This window comes from Cucurbita pepo, chromosome 16 (assembly GCF_057944985.1).
Source record: "Cucurbita pepo subsp. pepo isolate OVF chromosome 16, ASM5794498v1, whole genome shotgun sequence".
NCBI lineage: Eukaryota > Viridiplantae > Streptophyta > Magnoliopsida > Cucurbitales > Cucurbitaceae > Cucurbita > Cucurbita pepo.
Window position 1 is genome coordinate 10,039,814 of NC_141813.1, and position 19,904 is coordinate 10,059,717.

A 19,904-nucleotide genomic window follows, 5' to 3' on the forward strand; every position below is an offset into this window, starting at 1 on the left:
ATTAAATGCATCCTTTTCAGGCGGCCTTTAAATGAAGGTTGGCAGACCAAAAATAAAAATAAATAAAAATTACAATTTATTATTTCATACAATTAATTCTCCCTTTTTTTTTTTTCTTATTTCGAGGACCAATCACATGGGTTGACGTTTTTTTTTTTTTAATTATAATTTTTATTGTTTATTATATAGTTTTATATAATTTTAAATTTGAAATTATTTAAGATTTTTTTTATATAATTATTCATTTACCCGCTAAATTAATAAAAATAATCCTAAATTTTATATTTTGTTTCAAAAATATGCTAAACTTTTAAAAGTTTTAATCATATTATTAAATTAAAAAAAATAAAAAATATACTCTTTTAAAATGAAAATAATTAATATTTTGTTTAAAAAATTTGAATGAAGAAGCTGTTTAAAATTATATATATATTTTAATGTAATTTATATTTTAAAATTAAATTAAGCAACCTTATTTTTTTTTTATTTGTTTTTATAATTTGGACTATTTTAAATTATACAACTCAAAAATAACTTTTTTTTTTAATATTGTTGAATTTATTTGATCAGCTAAAATAAGAATAATAATAAATTTATTGAAATAATTTAAGAAGAAAATAAATAAATAATAAACTGAACTAATTTAGAGAAGGATTCTGAGTTTATAAATGAGAATACTAATTCCATTGGTGTGAGACCTTCTGGGGAAGCCCAAAGCAAAGGCACGAGAGCTTATGCTCAAGGTGGATAATATCATAAGTCGTGTTTGTCTAACAATCAGAACACGGTATTTATTTACAAATTTACAGTTTAACCTAAATAAAAAAATTTTAAATGCATTCCAACCCAACGATATCATATTAACACGTTAAAATATGATTTAACATCAAGTAAATATGATTTTTTTTTATTTAAAAATTTATGTTTCAATTAGGTTACATTTTTGTTACATTTTTACTCCCTTGAGTTTAATTTTCGATCGGTTCATAAATTAAAAAAAAATTTATACTCTTACCCCTTAATTTAAATAATTAATTAGTTAAAAAAAACTCGTCATAATTATTTTTTAATTAATTAATTGAAACTTAATCCAAAAACCAAAAGCTCAGTGGACCCAATTCCTAAAATTAAACCAACATTAGTAAAAGATTAAAAAAAATTAGAGAATCTAAAATTAGATTGAGAAGGGAAGGCACAGTAACAATAAATAGGTAACAATAATTCAACTACCAAATATTGGTAATTAATAAATGAGGAATCATTAATTATTTCACCTTATAATTTTATATTTAGCAAATAAATTTAAGGCTGGATCTTCTTCAATAATATCTAAGGGCCCACCACTAACTAATTTATCCTATTTATATAAAATTTTAAATCTGTGGAAAATATTTATTAAAAATTTTAATCTTTGAAAATTTGTCTCAATTTTGTTTAAATTTAAGAATTTATTGAACATATAATTAAAATGTAATAATAAATTTCATAAACTAAAATTCTAAATTATACATAAATTCAGTCAAAAACACTATTAAAAATATTTTTTTAATTATTTAAAAAATCACGACGTCTCGGATACGGGTTAGATTATAATCTTATGTTTAGATGAGACAAAAAAAAAAAAAAAAAGTCAACCACGAACCCACCAAAAAATTCTAATTTTTAAAAATTAAAATTTAAAATTTCAAAAGTTTGGGATTTAATTGTATGCCTCTTTTAGAATTTAATTATTTTATTAAATATGAAATTAAAATTTTAATGAAAAATGAAAAGAGACAAAGGAGCAGAAGGAAAAGGAAAAATCCTAAATAGGGAGGAGAAGGATGCAAATGGAAAAAAAATAAAAAATAAAAAAATAAAAAAATAAAAAAATAAAAAAATGGGGCATTAAATATGAATATGTTAAGAGTCGGGATTTAACCTGTTACCGGCAGTGGTTCATCGATTAAAGTTAGAGATAGAGAGAGAGAGGGCTCTCTCGTCAATTTTTCATTAAATGCTCCTCCCCACCTCCCATTAATGACCCCTACAAAATTGCCAGACAGCTCTCATTAAACACCTCCTACCTCCCCTTCTCTCTCTTCCCTTTCTCTCTCTCTCTTCCGTCCACCTCCGCCTTCCGTCGCATCGCTTTTCTTCCTCCGCCCTATCTCCCACCGTCCGTTTTTTCCCTCTCTCTTCCTCATCCTGTCCGCACACGTGTCCTCTCCTATTTTCACATTTTCACATTTTCCCCCTTTTTTTTCTTTTTTTTTTTTTTCTCTCATCTTCGGTTGAATCTCTCCGGTGATAGTAATGCCTCGGGATCTCCGCATCTCAATCGGCTCGATGAGAACGTTGCTGCTCCTCCGCTGGTTACCGACGATCGGAGAAACATTGGACTTGTCATCGACTTGCTTCGTCTCGATGAACCTCCGCCTACGCCGTTGGAGAATCTCCAGCTTGATTCCGATAGCGGAAAGAATCCTCCTCGTCGTCTGAAGAACGGCGATTTCATTCCTCTGTAGTATCGGAATGAGAATACTCTCGCCTTCGGTAGAGATCCGAACGGTGATGGCCGTTTGCTCCAGAAGCTTCCACGGCGGTACCTCCATGGCGATGCGGTTGCTGGTTCCAGAATCATTCTCTCTGACGCCAAGCTTCGTTCGAATCCGAATGAATACGATCGTTTCAGTAAGAAATCTCGTCCGTTCATTTGATCCTCTAACGAATTACTGTTCCTTGGTTCATCAACGCAAGGCGTGATTTCCGATTCTGTTGCGTGATAAGAATCTCGATTAGGAATAGGACCTTCCGCTAGCGGCTCTAATACGATGCTCTGTAAGATCGTATCGTCGAGGCTTGGCCGGATTCTTGCTGCCATAACCGGCGTGAACGGAGATTCTGGCCTGAAAACCACCGCGCGACAGAGAGGACAGTTCGCGTGTGATCTAAGCCATACGTCTATACAATCAACGTGAAATGCGTGAGAACAAATCGGAAGCGTTCGGACGTAATCGTCGTCTTCAAACTCCAGAAGACAAACGGCGCACTCACGGTCACGGCTGTCACGGCGGCTCTTGGCAGTATAGACGGAGAGTGGAATCGTCTTGATGATGGATTCGTCGAGGCCGTACGGGGAGAACACATGGTAGCCATCCGTATGCTCGAAGAAAGGCGAATCGTAAGGGAGCGAATCCAAGTCGCCGCCGGAGGAGGACGGGAGGTAAAATCGGGCGCGCCGTCGTCTCCGCCGCCACCGCCGCCACCGGCGGCGGTGGCGGCGTATGAGGAGGAGGATTGGAGGGATGACGTGGCGGGAGATGAGGCGAGAGTAAGTGACGATGAGAAAGGCCGTAGCGATGACGACAACCATTGCGATTAGAGGAGGGCTGAAGTCGACTGGGAGCTTTCCCGGCAGTAAGGATGAGGGGGGAGGGAAATTGACGGCGGCGGCGTAGGAGGAGGAGGAGGTGGAAGGGGAAGGAGAAGGAGAAGAAGATGGAGAAGGAGAAGGGGCGGTCGACATGGAAGGTGCTGCAATGGCGGACTGTGAGTTTTGTTACAGAGAGGGATGTGAGAAAAAGGGAGGGTTTAATGGAGGGAAGATGGAAGAGAAGGGGGGTTTATTTGGATCCTTTGACTCGTTGTTAGGTCCTCCATGCGATTTGTCGACGAGGACCTTGGGTGAGTGACACGTCACTGTTCATGAATTTAAGGCCCTCGAGTTTTCATCTTCTGCGGACCATCACATTCCAATCTTCCATGTGTCTATTGCCACGTCACCAACCCTCATTTCAATATATTATCCCACCTATCTCAAATTCATTAAATTCCCGTCCTATCCAAACCCAAACAACCTTCGAAGTTTATCCAAGGTATAACTCCGATCACTTAAAGAGATACACTACTCGAATAGGTGTCTAACTAAACTTAGCAACACCACTTCAAACAAAGCATTAACTCGAGCACCAATGCAAAGTCTGACCTATCACGCTAGCTAGCATGTACTAATTCAACCATATTCTCGCATCATAATATAACACATAACACAATCGCTCAATATATTACTTAAATCATATTCAATATTATTTATTGATAGGAAGGAAAGTATAAAGATTGAAAAACTATGATGCTACAATGATATCATACAAATCTCATGTGATTAATATGAAAAGAATATTAAGTTTTTTTTTAAATATTAAATAATGAAATAGGATAAAGTTTTTCTCAGTTGAATTAATGGAAAAAAATTGGCTTTCAAAAAGAATGGGAGGTGGAAGACACGTGGCAGAAGTTGATTGGCGAAAGTGGGTAGATGTGGGCACAGAGTAGCAGAAAGTAAAAAGTGGTGGCCCACAGAAGAGGAGAGCAGGGATCTTCCATGAAATTTGATGCCAAAAAGGAAAACCCATTCATACGTAAAACAAAATACAATAATAATAATAATAAATAAATAAATAATTAAAAAGAAAATAAATAATTAAGATAATAACAAAATACAATAATAATAATAATAAATAAATAAATAATTAAAAAGAAAATAAATAATTAAGATAATAACAAAATATAATAATAATAATAAATAAATAAATAATTAAAAAGAAAATAAATAATTAAGATAATAACAAAATATAATAATAATAATAAATAATTAATTAATTAAAAAGAAAATAAATAATTAAGATAATAGAATGGATGTATGAGAACCACTGCACCTAGAGTCCACAGCCACAAAGTCATAAAAAAAAATATAAAAATATAAATTTAATAATAAATAAATAAATAAATAAATATAATTTTTTTGGGTCAAAAGTTGATATTGATGTGAAGGAAACTTTTTACATAATGGAGCACTAAAAATATGTTGGCCAATACAAATTCTCTCTCCATATCATTGAATACTAATAGATATTATAGGAAAAAATGTGTGTTTTTTTAATAATTAATAAAATTTTAAATTATTAATTTTATATCTAAAAATAAATTTGTAAGGTTTAAATTTTAAAAAATAAATATAGTTGTTATTCAATTCTCCCTTAAAATATAAATTTGGTCCCAATAATTTCAAAAAAAATTAAAATTTAAGTGTTTTGGAAGCATGGATAAAACATTACAAATAATTTATATATTTTGATGAGTTTTATCTAATTTTTAAAATAATATATTAAATAAAGAGTTGGATAATGTTTTTTTTTTTATTACTATTTGCTAGATTTTATTAATTTAAATTTAAATTTCAATCGAATTAGATCATAAACTTAATTAAAATTGTAAATTTAATAATTATATATTAAAATTAAGTGATTTATCCGATACAAAAAAAATTAATAAATTTATTAAATATAAAATTGATGTTTGTATTTAATAATTGATCCATCCTTAAAAATTTATTTGATTAAATTAATAAAAATATCTTTAAAATTTCGATCTGTTTCAAAATACTCATAAATTTTAAAAGTTTCAATAATAATTATATCGTTAATTTTGGATCAAACAGTTAATATTCTATTTAAAAAAAAAATAACTTTCAAAGAGTTTAAAAGATACTCCGTAACTTTCAAATTTTTTTTAAAAACACCCTTAAACTTTCAAAATTTTCATTAATGTCCTTAAATTTAACGTTAAAAAAATATTTAAAAATGTTTTTAAAATATTAACCATTTTTATTATTTTAAAGATTTAAGGATATTATTAGGAGTATTTTTTTAAATAAAAATTTATGAATATTTTTATGTAAAAATATATGGTTAGGATCGGCCTTAAACCCACCCCAACTCGAAAATCCCAAATCAGAGTTCTAGGGTTTTATGTAGACTTTCGATCATTCCTCTGTTCGGCGAAAAATGTTTCCAGGAATGTTTATGCGTAAGCCTGACAAGGCTGCTGCACTCAAGCAGCTCCGATCACACGTTGCTATGTTCGGCGTATGGGTTGCTGTAATTCGAGTCACCCCCTATGTTCTTCACTACCTTTCCGACGAGAAAGAAGAACTCAAGCTCGACTTTTAGGTTATTCTCTAATAAGCTATTTCAACTCAATTGTGTGGATTCTTCTTGTGGGGGTTTGGATTAATGTTTTCACTTTTGATAAATGACGCGATTTTATCCCATCCGAATTTCGACCTCTAGTTTATTTCCTGATCTATTTAGTCTGTGTATCATCCCTTGGAAGTTTGTTCGAATTGGGAAATGGATCTGTTCTTGTTCCGTTGCGGGTTTAGATGAGCTCTCTGCTTCATGTTTATACTCTCGTTGTGAATTATCTTGAATTTTACGTTATTCGATTCCACTGCAATTCACCAATCGAGGAGCGGTTGATTTTGTTAAATTAGCTGCTTAGCAGCTCCTGTTATGTTAATTTGTTCTCAGTAAATTGCAATTTTTTCATGGCCATGACTGCAGTCATTGGAACAGATAAGTGATCCTGCTGCATTGTTCATGTTTAAATTGCATTTAGTCGACAAACCGAATTTCTGTCTCTCGCTTGGTCTCTCTCAAAATCCTTCTCAAAGGGTCAGGCACTATAACCCTGAGCCATTAGTGGATACCCTCATACCCTACATCGACATATAATTTTACAGATATTCTGATGAAATTGGTGTTTGAAGAAGATTTCATACTTGATTCTTGTTCATTGCATCAGAAGTTGTCTGATGAAATGACAGTTTCATAGACAATAGGATACCTGAATGCAATGAGGTTAGAAAATTTTTAGATGGGTATGCAAGGGAATACGAAATTGCATTGCATTTGACAATATGTTCTTAGGAGGGTCCCTTGACTGCTATGAGGTGGGAGCTGGGAAATTTAATAACTCTTAAGTTGGTAGGTTTTCTGCTTGAAAATGAAACGAAATTATATATAATTGATGTTATCTTCTGATTAGTAGGAAAAGAACCGCCTCTTTACTTCACTCCAGTATAATATATTTCAGGTTTCAGTGGTTCCTTTTTAAAGGTGATACTTATTTGATATGAATTCAACTGCTGACCCTTTGCATGTACCCGATTCATTGAATTAGTTTTGATCAAGCTAATTCTGGAGTGAATTGTCTTGGTATCTAAGAGTGACCATCATAGATTCCAAGTTCGATCTAAGAGTCATTCATCTTCTAACCAGCTCTTGGTTGGAATCAATCCGTTAAGTTAGCTTTCTCTGTGAACGTTTTACAAGGATTCTAGAAGGACCTCTAGCTTTACAAATTCCAGCATTGTAGGCGCTTATCATGATTTCTTGTAATGAATTTATGATTGTTTCATCTGTAGAATATTCGTGCCTGTTATTCCCCTGCATAAAAGAAAACATGCTTTTGGTTGCTCTGTGGTTATGAAACCTTGTTCAAGGTTAATCTTAAAGGCAAGCCTAAGCTTATTAGTAATTTTCTTGACTACTCTCTTCTGTTCCTCCTGTTCCCTCCATTTTTTTTTTAATCTGATCAACTCTAACTTATTTTCTGCATAATTACCAATGAGTTTGCCAAAGTATATTTTGGGGTTAGCTTTGTTTATCTGTATTGCGGGTATACATCTCACTGTTTGACTATAAATTGAGGTTAATTTTGTTACTTTCTATGTCGTTTATGTAGCTCACTCAGCTTCCTTCTATTTCTGGTTTTTGATGACCTTAATGTTTGCGCTACAAGGCTGTGTGTATTTCCATTTAGTTTTGGACCAATCACTAAACCTTTGCTCCTTCATTCTTTATGCAGTTTTTGACTGGAGCATGGGGTTAGGCTTTTCAAATCACAACTTTTTTCTTCTTCTACTGATCCCATGAGGAACAAAAGGAAGGAGTCTCTTCATCTTTTTCATTATTTTTCATTTTTACCTATTGAATCATAGGCCTATGGTTAATATGGCGTGTGAGACTTGAAACCATTCCATTAAATCACAAGTTGGCTAGGGGCAGATAATGCAGGTTGCATTATAGGTAGTTGGTAGACTATGTTAATGTGAGATGCAGATGACACTGTCCTTCTATGCAGCCAAAGTTATTGCCTCAATTATTATTATAACTTTGTTCCCATGTTGAACTCCCTATGAGTATAATGAATTCCCCCTGGCCAGAGTTAGTGAGATCACATTAATATATCCTTCAATTAGCTTTATAGAGTTGGCTCTAACTTATTGATGTCACGTATAAGGGTACACTTTCAAACCTTGAGATTTATGAAGTTTTAAGATAGGGATGCTTTTAGTTTGGAGGTTTGACGAGTTCCAAAGGTGCAACAGGCCAAACTCATTGTTAGCAGATATTGTCCTATTTGGGTTTTCCCTATCGGGCTTCCCCTCAAAAATTTTAAAACACTTCTGTTAGGAAGAGGTTTCCACACCCTACATTCTTCTCCCCAACTGATGTGGGATCTCACAATCCACTCCTCTTTGGGGCCAGCGTCTTTGTTGTCATTCGCTCCCTTCAATCAATGTGGGACCCCCCAATCTACCCCCTTCGGGGCCAAACGTCTTCGTTGTTATTCGTTCTCTTCTCCAATCAATGTGGGACCTCCCAATCCACCCTTTGGGGCCAAACGTCCTTGTCGGCACACCGCCTCGTGTCTACTCCCTTCGAGGCTCAGCCTCCGATGTTTGGTTCTAATACCATTTGTAATAGTCCAAATCCACCGTCAGATATTGTCCTCTTGCCTTCCCTTTCGGGATTCCCCTCAAGGTTTTTAAAACACCTCTCCTATGGAGAGGTTTTCTCACCTTATAAAGAATGTTTCGTTCTCCTCTCCAATCGATGTGAGATCTCACAGATTGACCTCGAACTCATTTGATCATTAGTTAACTACTATAAAATGATGTATTAGTTTAAATGTTTGATTGTGCTTGTGATTTATTAATTGAATATGATTATTCCAAACCCGTTATCAATTTCATAGAAGTTGATGCAATCAGCAAGATGGTAGATCTGGAAAAGACAAAAGGGAGTAGAGGATGCTCAAAAAACAGGTATTTGTGTGATTATAAAGTGATTGTAGGGCATATGCCCTTATTAATGTAGATTGTAGGGTATATGATGTCACGAGTTCCCAATAATTCAGAGCGTCACTGTAGGGCAGATGTTGCCCCTAAGTTCCTGTATGCAATTTAAGACTGTTTCTGCAGGGGACATCATGTCCATGCTTCAATTAAATCTTCTTGGCACCATATTGTTTGGCTTCATTTCACACATCAATGATTCTTATTTTCCACAGTATATGGACAAAGAATGTCTTTAACACCAACAAGAATACAAAAATGAGTAAAAACTTACCATTTTACTGCTTTCAGTATTATTTTCCTTAATTCTTAATTTTGTTTCTGATAGGTCAAAATCGAAAGACTCGGGATTCTATTAGACATAAAATAGATATGTTAATTTCAAGCATATATGGAACCTAATTAACTTGATTCGGGTCCTATTTTTAAAAATTTTAAATACATACGAAAAAGTTTAAGAGTTTATTAGACATTTCAAAGGTTCAAAGGCGAGTTAAAATTTATAAAACGTCTCCCGTTTTTATCATAAAATCACAAATAAGTTGCATGTAAGTTATGGGATCGTCCTTGCATGGACTCCAAATTTGGACCAAAATCAAATTTAAACGGAACGTTTGTAATTTAGAATCTTTATGTATTTTTTCAAGAATAACTCATCTAGACGTTAAGTACAACTCAACTAGACGTGTATCATCGACCCAGTTGAATAATCTACACCTTTAAAAGTAGCTTGAATTAATTATATCAATTTATTTATGGGAAAGAAGTGAGCATAGAATATTAGTGGGAATAAAATCATGTTCTAAATAAAGTTGTAATGACTAATAAATTATGAGTTGGAGTTGTCAAAGAGATCTTGGACAGTTATAATGATCTACTTTCCACTTCAACCAAAAAGCAAAACATCATTCCTTTTGAATTTCAAGCCAGATTTGATCAAGAAGATCCACAATAAATACAAACAGTTTCGAAAATTCGAGTCGATCCAACTCACATACCCTTACGAGTCGTTCGATCATCTCTATAAAGAGCATAGCCATGGAAATATCATGAATGAATTATACCCCAAGTCAATGATCAGAAACAAAGCTCATACCGGTTAGCTCCCATGGCTATTATCTCGAGAGCTGGAAGAAGAAACTTGTCAGCTAGCTCGGATCGTCGGGGTAGGTAGGTCGGTCGTCTTCTCCTTACTTGAATGACCAACTTTTGGATCTTTTCAGCTCCCATGGAGGTAGGCAGCCTTTATAATGAGAGTGTAGAAACAGTGAAGATATTGAAACTTCCTTCTGATTCATGGAGATCGAGGATAAGCAACCGAACCCGCTTCTTAGCCGTTTCTTTTCGCTGTCTTGTCCTTCGAAGCTCGGGTCGTGTTCCATCGTTGTTGCCTTAAGTGCCTTGGGGAGTATGCAGTTGCATTTTGAACCTGCATAATCAAAGGGTGTCCTGTTTTAACATCACATAGGATCGAGCATGAAATGACAAGCATTTCGAGCAAGCGAGACGAGGATCCGTGTACCTATCCTTGCAAGCCGATTAATCCATTTCGGTATGCGTTTTCCGGTTAGTTTTCTGCATATATCCTCACAGAAATGGTTGCAATTCTTCACGATCAAGTGATATGAATTGCCGTGATAGTTTGCAGCTTGACGTTCCATGAAGTCTCTAACTTGGATTGGGTCCAAGCAAGTCGTACCGATATAAATTGACTTCCTAAACTTGAAGCCGGGGCATGTTCGAGGTTCGACCTCAAAGATGCCACTTGTCGGGTAGTCGTGGGCTCCGAAGGCATATTCGATGCCGTAAACTGAAAACACAGATAAGAACATCCTTAAATGATCTACAAATGAAAAACACGAACAGTCCAAAGAGAATTATTTGTAAAAGCTCGAGCTGAGTTTGGCAACAGCTTTCTTAGCATGGCTAAACATAACTAACATGATATTAAGAACATCGACAAGATCAACTTAATTGCAACGAATGACGGCCGTAAACACGCTTTGTGAGATCCCACATCGGTTCGAGAGGGGAACAAAACATTCTTTATAAGGGTGTGGAAACCTCTCCCGAGCAGACACGTTTTAAAAACCTTGAGAGAAAGTCCGAAAGGGAAAGCCCAAAGAAGACCATATGATTGAGAAATAATCTAACCTTCGATACCAGAGTGAAATATACCGAGGCCAGCCCAATAGACGTAGCCATTTGCAGGTGTTAAGTCATACACGTTGAGATAGACGGGCGCTTCGCCTGGAGTACCGGCAGAGGTCTTCACCTTCTCCAACAAGCACAAATCGTTGGCTGGTTTACCTCGAAAGTGAAGAGACTTGATGCAATGCCATCCGTTCTCCGATCGAGCTTTCATGGTTGATGGTGAAAGCAGGAATCAATTGGCAGGTAGGCTCAGCCTGTAACGTTTGGAAACAAAAGTACACATTTACTTCATTAAGCTATAATGAAAAGCCAGAGGATTCACTCTGAAGTAGCATGTTTACATTGAGTTTGTTTCCGATCAAAGTACGAAATCGTGACAATGTAGACTAGTTTGTCGACCAAAAACTTGTCTCTACATTCCTAAAACAAGAACAAGAACAAGAACAAGAACCGACTCCTCGGACAGCACAAGTGGTTCGTGTTCCTCTTGACAAGTCCCCAAGGACCTAGTATATCAAGGGACTCTAAGAACTATCAAGCGGAAACGAGTAGAATCGTAGTTCTCGTAGTTTGTCAAATTCCTACCACATCAATCGACCAAAAACTTGTCTCTACATTCTTAAAACAAGAACAAGAACCAACACCTCGGACAGAACAAGTCGTTCGTGTTCCTCTTGACAAGTCCCCAACGACCTAGTAAATCAAGGGACTCCAATAACTATCAAGCGGAAACGAGTAGAATCGTACTTCTCCTCGTAGTTTGTCAAATTTCAACTGCATGAATCAACAAAGACTTGTCTCTACATTCTTTAAACAAGAACAAGAACCAACACCCCGGACAGGACAAGTCGTTCGTGTTCATCTTGACAAGTCCCCAAGGACCTAGTAAATCAAGGTGAGTAGAATCGTACTTCTCCTCGTAGTTTGTCAAATTCCAACCGCATCAATCAAGTTACTTATCTCTACATTCTTAAAACAAGAACAAGAACCAAAACCTCGGACAGCACAAGTCGTTCGTGTTCCTCTTGACAAGTCCCCAACGACCTAGTAAATCAAGGGACTCCAAGAACTATCGAGCGGAAACGAGTAGAATCGTCCATCTCCTTCTCCCTAATCTTTCATAAGGCTAGCATTAAGACTTTCTTGGGATCTAATCAAGTCTCTAGCTCTCTATGTTCCCCCATCCCATCAATCAAGTAGAAGTTCTATCTAGGACATATCAATGTCTCTATAAATCCAAGAAAACAGGAGCAAATCCAGCAAAACAGATCCCCTCCAGTTACAAGCATGCTTGGATCTTTCCTAATGGAGCCTTCAATGAACTCCTCCCATAAGATTCCTTACACAGTTCCACAAGCAAAGGTAGGCCAAATAAGTGAACAGTGTATGAACAATGCATTTTCAATCTCAACATTCTAACTGCTAAAGAATGCTGAATGTAAGTTCAAACAAAGAACAATTCATCATGAAATGAATCATAGTTTAGGCATAATAATCCCAAATCCAACTAGATTATATCAAGATCCAAGATCAGCGAAGAAATTGACAGCCAAACAATAAGAAATCAAATGGTGGGTGGGCATTAGATTAGCTTCATATGTCCTTAAAACAGCAAGAAGAAGCACAAAAGCCAGAACCCATGTGGAAAAACGAGATAATTAACGCATAAACTCAACAGAGGAAGCTAGATCAGATTCAGAAGAGACCCAGAAAGCAAAATGGCGAAAGAAACCAAGAAATACAGAAAAATTAGGGGAAAATAAGAGAACCCTTTTGGGGAATGGATGAAATAATCGAAACCCATTTGTGTGGAAGTGCGACGAACCTTTTTGGAAGGGGAAAAAGAGCCATCAGAGAAGGAAAATGGAGCAGGGAGAGAGAAGCAGGGCAGTGGCAGCCATTTTGAGAGCTCGAAAGGGGCTGGGGGAGCGTGTGGGTGACTGGAAGAGCAGAGAAGAGAAGAAGGGGGGGTAGCAGAAACGAGTGTCCTTTTCGAAAGTGGGTATTAAAGAAAGGGGAAAATGAGAGGCGATTTGAGAGGAAATTTGGAAGGAGCTAACAGTCAATGGTGTTGGTGTTGGTGTTGTTGAATTCGATGAAGCTCGTGGACAGCTTGAATCGCATAGTTTTTGGGAGATTTTAAATGGAAGGTTGCCATTTTCATGGAGCTCACTTTCTCTACTCTCCCAGCTTGGTCCCTGGCTGTCACTTTCAGCTTCCCTTACTCTCTTTTTATGAATAATGATGAGTTAAAAGGAATCTCTTTCTTCATGGCTATGGATTTTGTTTGAATCACTGAAATTTAGATTTAGATTTTTTTTTTTTTTTTTTTTTTGGTTCTTCACTAAGAGGATGAATTTATTCCGGTACAAGAGTTAATTGCATATAATTCTTTACGTAATTCGCATTTTTCGTGCAAGTGTGGAGTACTTCACTCTAGATGGTGAAAGTTAGAGGTCGTGCACCAGCTTCCATCTTGTTAACTGGCATATTCGTGCAACAGTGGAGTGCTGCACCCTAGATGGTGAGAGTTAGAAGTCGTCCAACCGCTTTGGCTTGTTAACTGTAATTGATATATATATATATATATATATATATATTATACGTAATTGGCATATTCGTGCAACAGTGGAGTGTTGCATTCTAGATAGTGAGAGTTAGAGGTGGTGTAGCAGTTTCCAGCTTGTTAATAGTAATTGACATGTTTTTTACGTAGTTGACATCTTCGTTCAACAGTGGAGTGTTGTACTTTAGATGGTGAGAGTTAGAGGTCGTGTAGCAACTTCCAACTTGTGTACTAGATAGTGAGAGTTAGAGGTCGTGTAGCAGCTTCCAGCTTGTTAATAGTAATTGACATTTTTTCTAACCTAATTGATATTTTCGTGCGGAATGTTGTACTCTAAAGGGTGAGAGTTCGAGGTCGTGTAGCAACTTCTAGCTTCCCCCGAAATGGTTCGAGTTCATTATTGTTATTATATAGAATGATCGTGACAAGTATTTCTTCTCTCTCATCTATCTCTCTCTTTGACCCATCCTCTCTTTTTCCTCTTTATGATAACTCTGTGAAGATTTCACACAAAAGTTATAGTTTCTATCCTTTCTCTCTTTTTCCATTCCCATTTTGCCTAAAATCCAAAAATAGGATGAAGATAAGATTGAAACTCGAGTAGGGTTGGGTTGGAAAAAGAAAGCTACGTCTAGTTCTACCTCGTTCGGGATTCATATGACAAGTTCGAGTATAACGCAATACTTTAACTAATTGAGTTATGATTACGGAATTAAATAATTTCAATTTGTGACGGTCTATGGGTCGGGGCTAAAATGGAAAAAGTTTCCTTGTCCTCGTCCCCATCTACTATTCCAATATTTATTTCTGTGAAATTGTTCATTTATTTTTGTGGAAATTAGCGGAACATTTATGAGGATCAAATTCTTCACACGAATTTTTCTATACTTTATATATAATATCATATATATATATATATACACAATGGTCTCGATAATACCCTAAAGTTAAAAAAATACCCCTAAACTTTCAAAAAGTTAAAAAAAGTTTTATTAATAGTAAAAAAATTTTAAAACTTTTTTTTTTTATAAAGATAAAGACGGTTAATTATATTTTAAACCTTAGTAATGGTAAAGTTATTTTTGAAATATTATTACAAGTTATAATTAACTAATTTTTAAAATATAGAATTTTTGAAAGACCTATTAAAATATAAATTTAAAAGTTGTGTGGGTTTAATTTGGATTTCTAGAAGTTCAGGGGTCATTTGGCAATTTCTTCACAATTATTGGGCGTTTTTATGATTATACATTAAATTGGGACCAAACTTTAAATACAGTCTTCTTCTGCAGACTACTTTTGTTCACAGAACGACTGGAAAGACGATCTCTGATCTCACTCTCGGTCCGTGCCACTTCCTAAAACCCTAGCGCCATGTCGAAATCCGTGGTCTTCTTTACGCTAATCGCTGTTCTTCCATTTCTCTGCGGCGCCTTCTCCCCCGAGCATCCAACAGATCGTAAAATCCTCGTTTTACTCGATGACTTTGCCATCAAATCTTCCCACTCTTTGTTCTTCAAGTCCCTTCAATCTCGAGGTTTCGACCTCGATTTCAAGCTCGCCGATGACCCTAAGATCGCTTTGCAGAGATATGGACGCTATTTCTATGACGCATTGATCTTGTTTGCGCCAACAATTGAACGTAAGTCTTCGTTCATTTCTTCATCTGAAGGTTTCGTGTTGGAATTCTTGTATTTTTTATGTTTCCCATTTGGAAATTGGAGACATTAGGTCAACTGGGGTTTCAATTGTTTTGCATTTATTAATTTTTTAGTTCTTATCTTTTGAGGTACCCGAATTACTCTTAATGGATTGCATCGATTTTACATTTTCATTTGTGGGTGTTTTAGGTTTTGGAGGATCCATCGATCCTGCTGCTGTACTGGATTTTGTTGATTCGGGCCATGATCTAATTCTTGCTGCTGATTCTAATGGATCTGAGTTAATCCGAGCAATTGCCACTGAATGTGGTGTTGATTTTGATGAGGTTGGTGGATATCTAGAACATGTTACCCTTTTATCTTTAGCATAATTGTGAACCCTACTTCATTTTTATAAGAAATTCGCCGCATTTCTGTACTTCATGTACTTATATGAGAAATATTATGCCATAGGATCCAGCTGCTGTAGTGATCGACCACACGGGCTATGCGGTATCAGAGACCGAGGGTGATCACACATTGATTGCAAGTGATGATTTGATCAAGTCTGATGTTATTGTGGGAAGCCGGAAAATTGAGGCAAGTGCTATTTATATTTTTTGAAAGAGGATAATGTGGGAAGATAATAGGTCTCGTTTGCATTTTCGTTTACTTACTTTAGGTCTTGAATTCTAACATTTTGTATTAACTCTATTTTGTGTTTGTAACTGTCATTGTGGTAATAATTCTTATTGCTAACTACTATTTGAATGAATGTTCCACACAGGCTCCTATACTTTTCCAAGGGATCGCCCATACTTTAAATCCTGCCAATAGTTTGGTAAGATACTTGGATAGTGTTTACTTTACAACTTCCTCAAAGAATGTGGTTCTAATTAAAGCTTCAGGAAGTTGCTACATTACTCTGGATTGGCATGACCAGTTTTATGTATTAAGCTCTCTTCTTTTATTCTCTAGGTGCTAAAAGCTCTCTCAGCATCTCCCTCAGCTTATTCTGCCAACCCAAAGTCCAAGCTTTCAAGTCCCCCACAACTAACAGGATCTGCCATCTCTCTGGTTTCAGTCATTCAGGTCAATATTTTATTAAGTTTCTGCTTTTGATATGTATCTCTGTTAATGGTTTGTTTCTATGTTACTGGAGCATGAAGATCAACGAGGGACCTTTGTGTGTGATTGGTGGACTTAGCTTTTATATTGCTTTCAAAGGACCTCTTGATTTCGAGACATAGATTAATTCTTTAAACTTCGGTTATTCAAGTATGAAATTTAACACTATCGGCATTATTTTCTTAGTTTTCTTCTGGTCTCATAAGTTTGTATGGCCTCTCATTTTTATCCATTTGGCAGGGAGCAACCTTTGTCTTCTCCTTATATGTACAAATACTTGATTGTTGAAATTTTTTGTTGATTAAAACTCATGCTGGCCTTGCATCTGTTTGCTGTTAAATGAGACTGAGTAGAGTTTAGAACGTTTATTGCTCTCTTGGTGAAGATTTTTTTTTTTTTTTTTTTTTTTTTTTTGTACTGGGTGATATCTTACCAGCCGTTCTTTGTGCTCTCTCTTTCACAGACCTACAGTATAATTTCTTATAATCATTAAAAGAGGGAGAGAGTTCAAGAGAGAGAGAAATTATAAGTTCTCTCCTTATCCCAAAAATAAATAAATGAATAAACAAAAAGAAGAAAATAAAAGATTAGAAAAAAAGAATTAAAAGTTCTTTCTATGTTGCAGGCGAGAAACAATGCCCGGATTTTGATATCTGGATCTTTAAGTTTGTTTAGCAACCGGTAGGGATCACTTCTAACCTATTTCCCGGAACTAACTTTAGTTCTTTTATTCTTCTGCTTCTCAGGATCTCTTAATAATATATTTTTTTTCTCTTGTTTATAGATTTTTTAAATCTGGGGTGCAGAAGGCTGGAAGTCCAACAAGGTAAGTCAAAATGCATGAACTAGACCGTATTACTTGATAAAAACATTCATAGTGGATTTTGAAACTTTAATCAGATTTTATAACTTACCATGATTCTTCTGATCAGACATGGTTGATGTCTTGGCGATCATTATGACATCTTAACCAGGAATGATGGTTGCTGTCCTTGATTCGTAAATTGAACTTGAAAATGATTCATTAGTAAATTTTTTTTAGTGCAACCGTTATATATAAAAATATTATCTAATGGATGGTGGAAAACAATTATGTAGCTGCATCAATTATTAATGAACTGTTGGTTTGGTCCTCACAACCTGGATTGGAATTTTTGGCTAAGAATATTGCTTGAACATTGACGAGAATTTTGATCACTTAGCAATTATTAGTACTTAGCATGCTTATGAACTATTGAATATACTTGTTTAAGAGATTATGTTGTGATAGGTATGCTAAGTCAGGCAACGAGCAGTTTTCAATTGCACTAAGCAACTGGGTTTTCCACGAGAGAGGTCATCTTAAGGTGAGGCATTTCTTTGGCTTTCTTACATGAAACTCCAATTTAACTTCTTGGCATTTTGTACTCGGTATGAGTTTGTTCTAGAATCAGATTGTAGATGCTATAATTCTAACCGCCGCTTTGGTAATAAATGCTTGTATTTTTAGGCTGTGAATGTTAGGCACCACAAAGTTGGGGAAGCTGATGAACCAGCAATGTACAGGATTAATGATGAATTGGTAATTTTAATTTCAGAAAGGCTAAATAAATTCTGAATGAGATGGAAATATTTGGGGTCTTCTGACCGTTGGATTTTGTTTAAAGGAATATTCAGTTGAGATTTACGAGTGGTCGGGTAAGGCGTGGGAGCCATATGTCACTGATGACGTCCAAGTGCAGTTTTACATGATGAGCCCCTATGTTCTAAAAACTTTATCAACCGACAACAAGGTATGGATTTCTTTTTGACAACTGTTTTTTGTTTCTTTTTACCTATGAATCTGATTGGACCCGAATATTAATAGCTACTTCCTCTTGTAGGGTCGTTATCATACTGCCTTCAAAGTTCCAGATGTATACGGAGTATTCCAGTTCAAGGTTGAGTATCAAAAACTTGGCTACACTACCTTATCTCTATCGAAGCAGGTAATGTTCGAATTTTATCTTGATGCATACTAATTATAGTGGGAAGAAGCAAGTTGATGGATCCCATTTTAGCTTTCTGAAGATTACCATTTTTCTTCTGCGCTCATTGGTTTTGGATATTATGCAATTGCTCTTTGTTTGAAATGGAACTTGATTGCTATTTTCGAACTTACTCTTGCCTCTATGCAGAATGTCACAACCTAATTATGAAGAGAGTAGGTTGTGACCCTCACGTCGTGAAAAGTACGACCGTGACACAGTGCACACACCTTTACATATTGTTTTACACTTAAATCATTCCCCATAATTGCTAAACTATTTCATTCTTTATCTACTGATAAAGAACCATCGGTAAACTTATTGTCTGTTACTGATAAAGATCATTCATAAATTGCAGATTCCAGTGAGACCCTTTAGGCACAATGAATATGAAAGATTCATTCCCACAGCTTATCCATACTACGGATCAGCATTTTCAATGGTACGCCTCTTTTACGTGTCTTTTTGAGATGGGAAATTGCACTCTCTTGACCCTTTTTCCATTTGAATATCTATTCCATGTTGATTAAACCTTTCCCTGAATCACATCAGGTTTAGATTCATTAACCTTTCGATACTTATTCGGTTTTTAGTTTATTTCTTAGTTCTATATTTTCATGGGTTTTAAAAAGTACGTTTCGTTTCTAAAAAACAAAGATTACGAAACGAATAGAAGAGGTAAATAAGCTCATCATCATTATCAATATCATAAAGTTTATTCTTCCATGTTCTTAATGTGCAGTTCTATGCTTTGAAATTGGTATAAATCATAAGAATTAAATTGTGTGCAGATGGCTGGCTTCTTCATCTTCACTATTGTTCATCTATACAACAAGTAAGGACCAACTTTGCAGATGCGATCTAGATCAATGTAAGAATGCAGAGCTTAGTTTTTTTTTTTTTTTTTCATCTGATTTTGAATTATAATTTGAGCTCTACTTCTTTTGCATATTGGAATTTTAGAGGAAGTGACAATTTTGGTGCTTCTTTTTAATGCTTCGTTGACGATATGATCACTTTTTATGTCAACGTCGAACCTATAAATATAAATATCTGCACGACACGACACGACGATAGTTTAAAACACCTGTTCTAACACGAAATACAATTTCTGATATTTCTGAATAATTGGTCAATCTGCTTATATAATTTTCACAAAATATAATTATTCAGATGAAATTGTACCCTTTTTTCCCCCCTTTCAGGTTGTGTTTAAGATAACATTTTGAATTAGGTTCGTCTTATTTTTTATTTTTTCCATTATTTTTTTAAACTTCACCTCCAAAGGAAATTCCAATTGTAAAATATTGAAAATAAAATAAGTTAATTAATCCATAATATATAGTTCTTTCAAAAAAAGAAAGAATTAAGTTAAATTATATGCTAATTGCTCATCTTGTAAATAGCTTTTAAATCTGAAGGGCGGAATAAAATTTTCGTTTGTGTCA

General features: G+C 35.3%; 4 protein-coding genes across 5 annotated transcripts; 2 read left to right on the forward strand and 2 right to left on the reverse strand.

Moving 5' to 3' along the window:
• Window positions 1–1,909: 1,909 nt before the first annotated feature.
• LOC111776691 (RING/U-box superfamily protein) lies at window positions 1,910–3,527 on the reverse strand. The gene has a single exon (XM_023656005.2). It carries the CDS (start codon window positions 3,506–3,508, stop codon window positions 2,264–2,266), a length of 1,245 nt encoding a protein of 414 aa, XP_023511773.2. The 5' UTR covers window positions 3,509–3,527; the 3' UTR covers window positions 1,910–2,263.
• Window positions 3,528–5,734: 2,207 nt separating this feature from the next.
• On the forward strand, window positions 5,735–9,179 carry TOM6 (translocase of the outer mitochondrial membrane 6). Of its 2 annotated transcripts, none has more exons than XM_023656075.2 (2): window positions 5,735–5,990; window positions 8,863–9,179. In XM_023656075.2, exon 1 carries the CDS (start codon window positions 5,826–5,828, stop codon window positions 5,988–5,990), a length of 165 nt encoding a protein of 54 aa, XP_023511843.1. In that variant the 5' UTR covers window positions 5,735–5,825; the 3' UTR covers window positions 8,863–9,179. The 2 variants fall into 2 exon arrangements, with proteins under 2 accessions (XP_023511843.1, XP_023511844.1); XM_023656076.2 differs by lacking the exon at window positions 8,863–9,179 and adding an exon at window positions 7,690–8,061 and having other exon boundaries at window positions 5,738–5,990.
• A 668-nt stretch (window positions 9,180–9,847) lies between these two features.
• LOC111777907 (deSI-like protein At4g17486) lies at window positions 9,848–13,345 on the reverse strand. Its single transcript, XM_023657640.2, has 4 exons — window positions 12,942–13,345; window positions 11,117–11,370; window positions 10,485–10,772; window positions 9,848–10,391 (listed from the first exon to the last, which is right to left on the reverse strand). Exons 2-4 carry the CDS (start codon window positions 11,325–11,327, stop codon window positions 10,153–10,155), a joined length of 738 nt encoding a protein of 245 aa, XP_023513408.1. The 5' UTR covers window positions 11,328–11,370; window positions 12,942–13,345; the 3' UTR covers window positions 9,848–10,152.
• Window positions 13,346–14,972: 1,627 nt separating this feature from the next.
• On the forward strand, window positions 14,973–19,450 carry LOC111777645 (dolichyl-diphosphooligosaccharide--protein glycosyltransferase 48 kDa subunit). Its single transcript, XM_023657336.2, has 13 exons — window positions 14,973–15,324; window positions 15,533–15,669; window positions 15,797–15,922; window positions 16,110–16,163; window positions 16,301–16,414; window positions 17,076–17,131; window positions 17,235–17,276; window positions 17,721–17,796; window positions 17,940–18,011; window positions 18,097–18,222; window positions 18,313–18,417; window positions 18,815–18,898; window positions 19,248–19,450. Exons 1-13 carry the CDS (start codon window positions 15,057–15,059, stop codon window positions 19,293–19,295), a joined length of 1,308 nt encoding a protein of 435 aa, XP_023513104.2. The 5' UTR covers window positions 14,973–15,056; the 3' UTR covers window positions 19,296–19,450.
• Window positions 19,451–19,904: the final 454 nt, after the last annotated feature.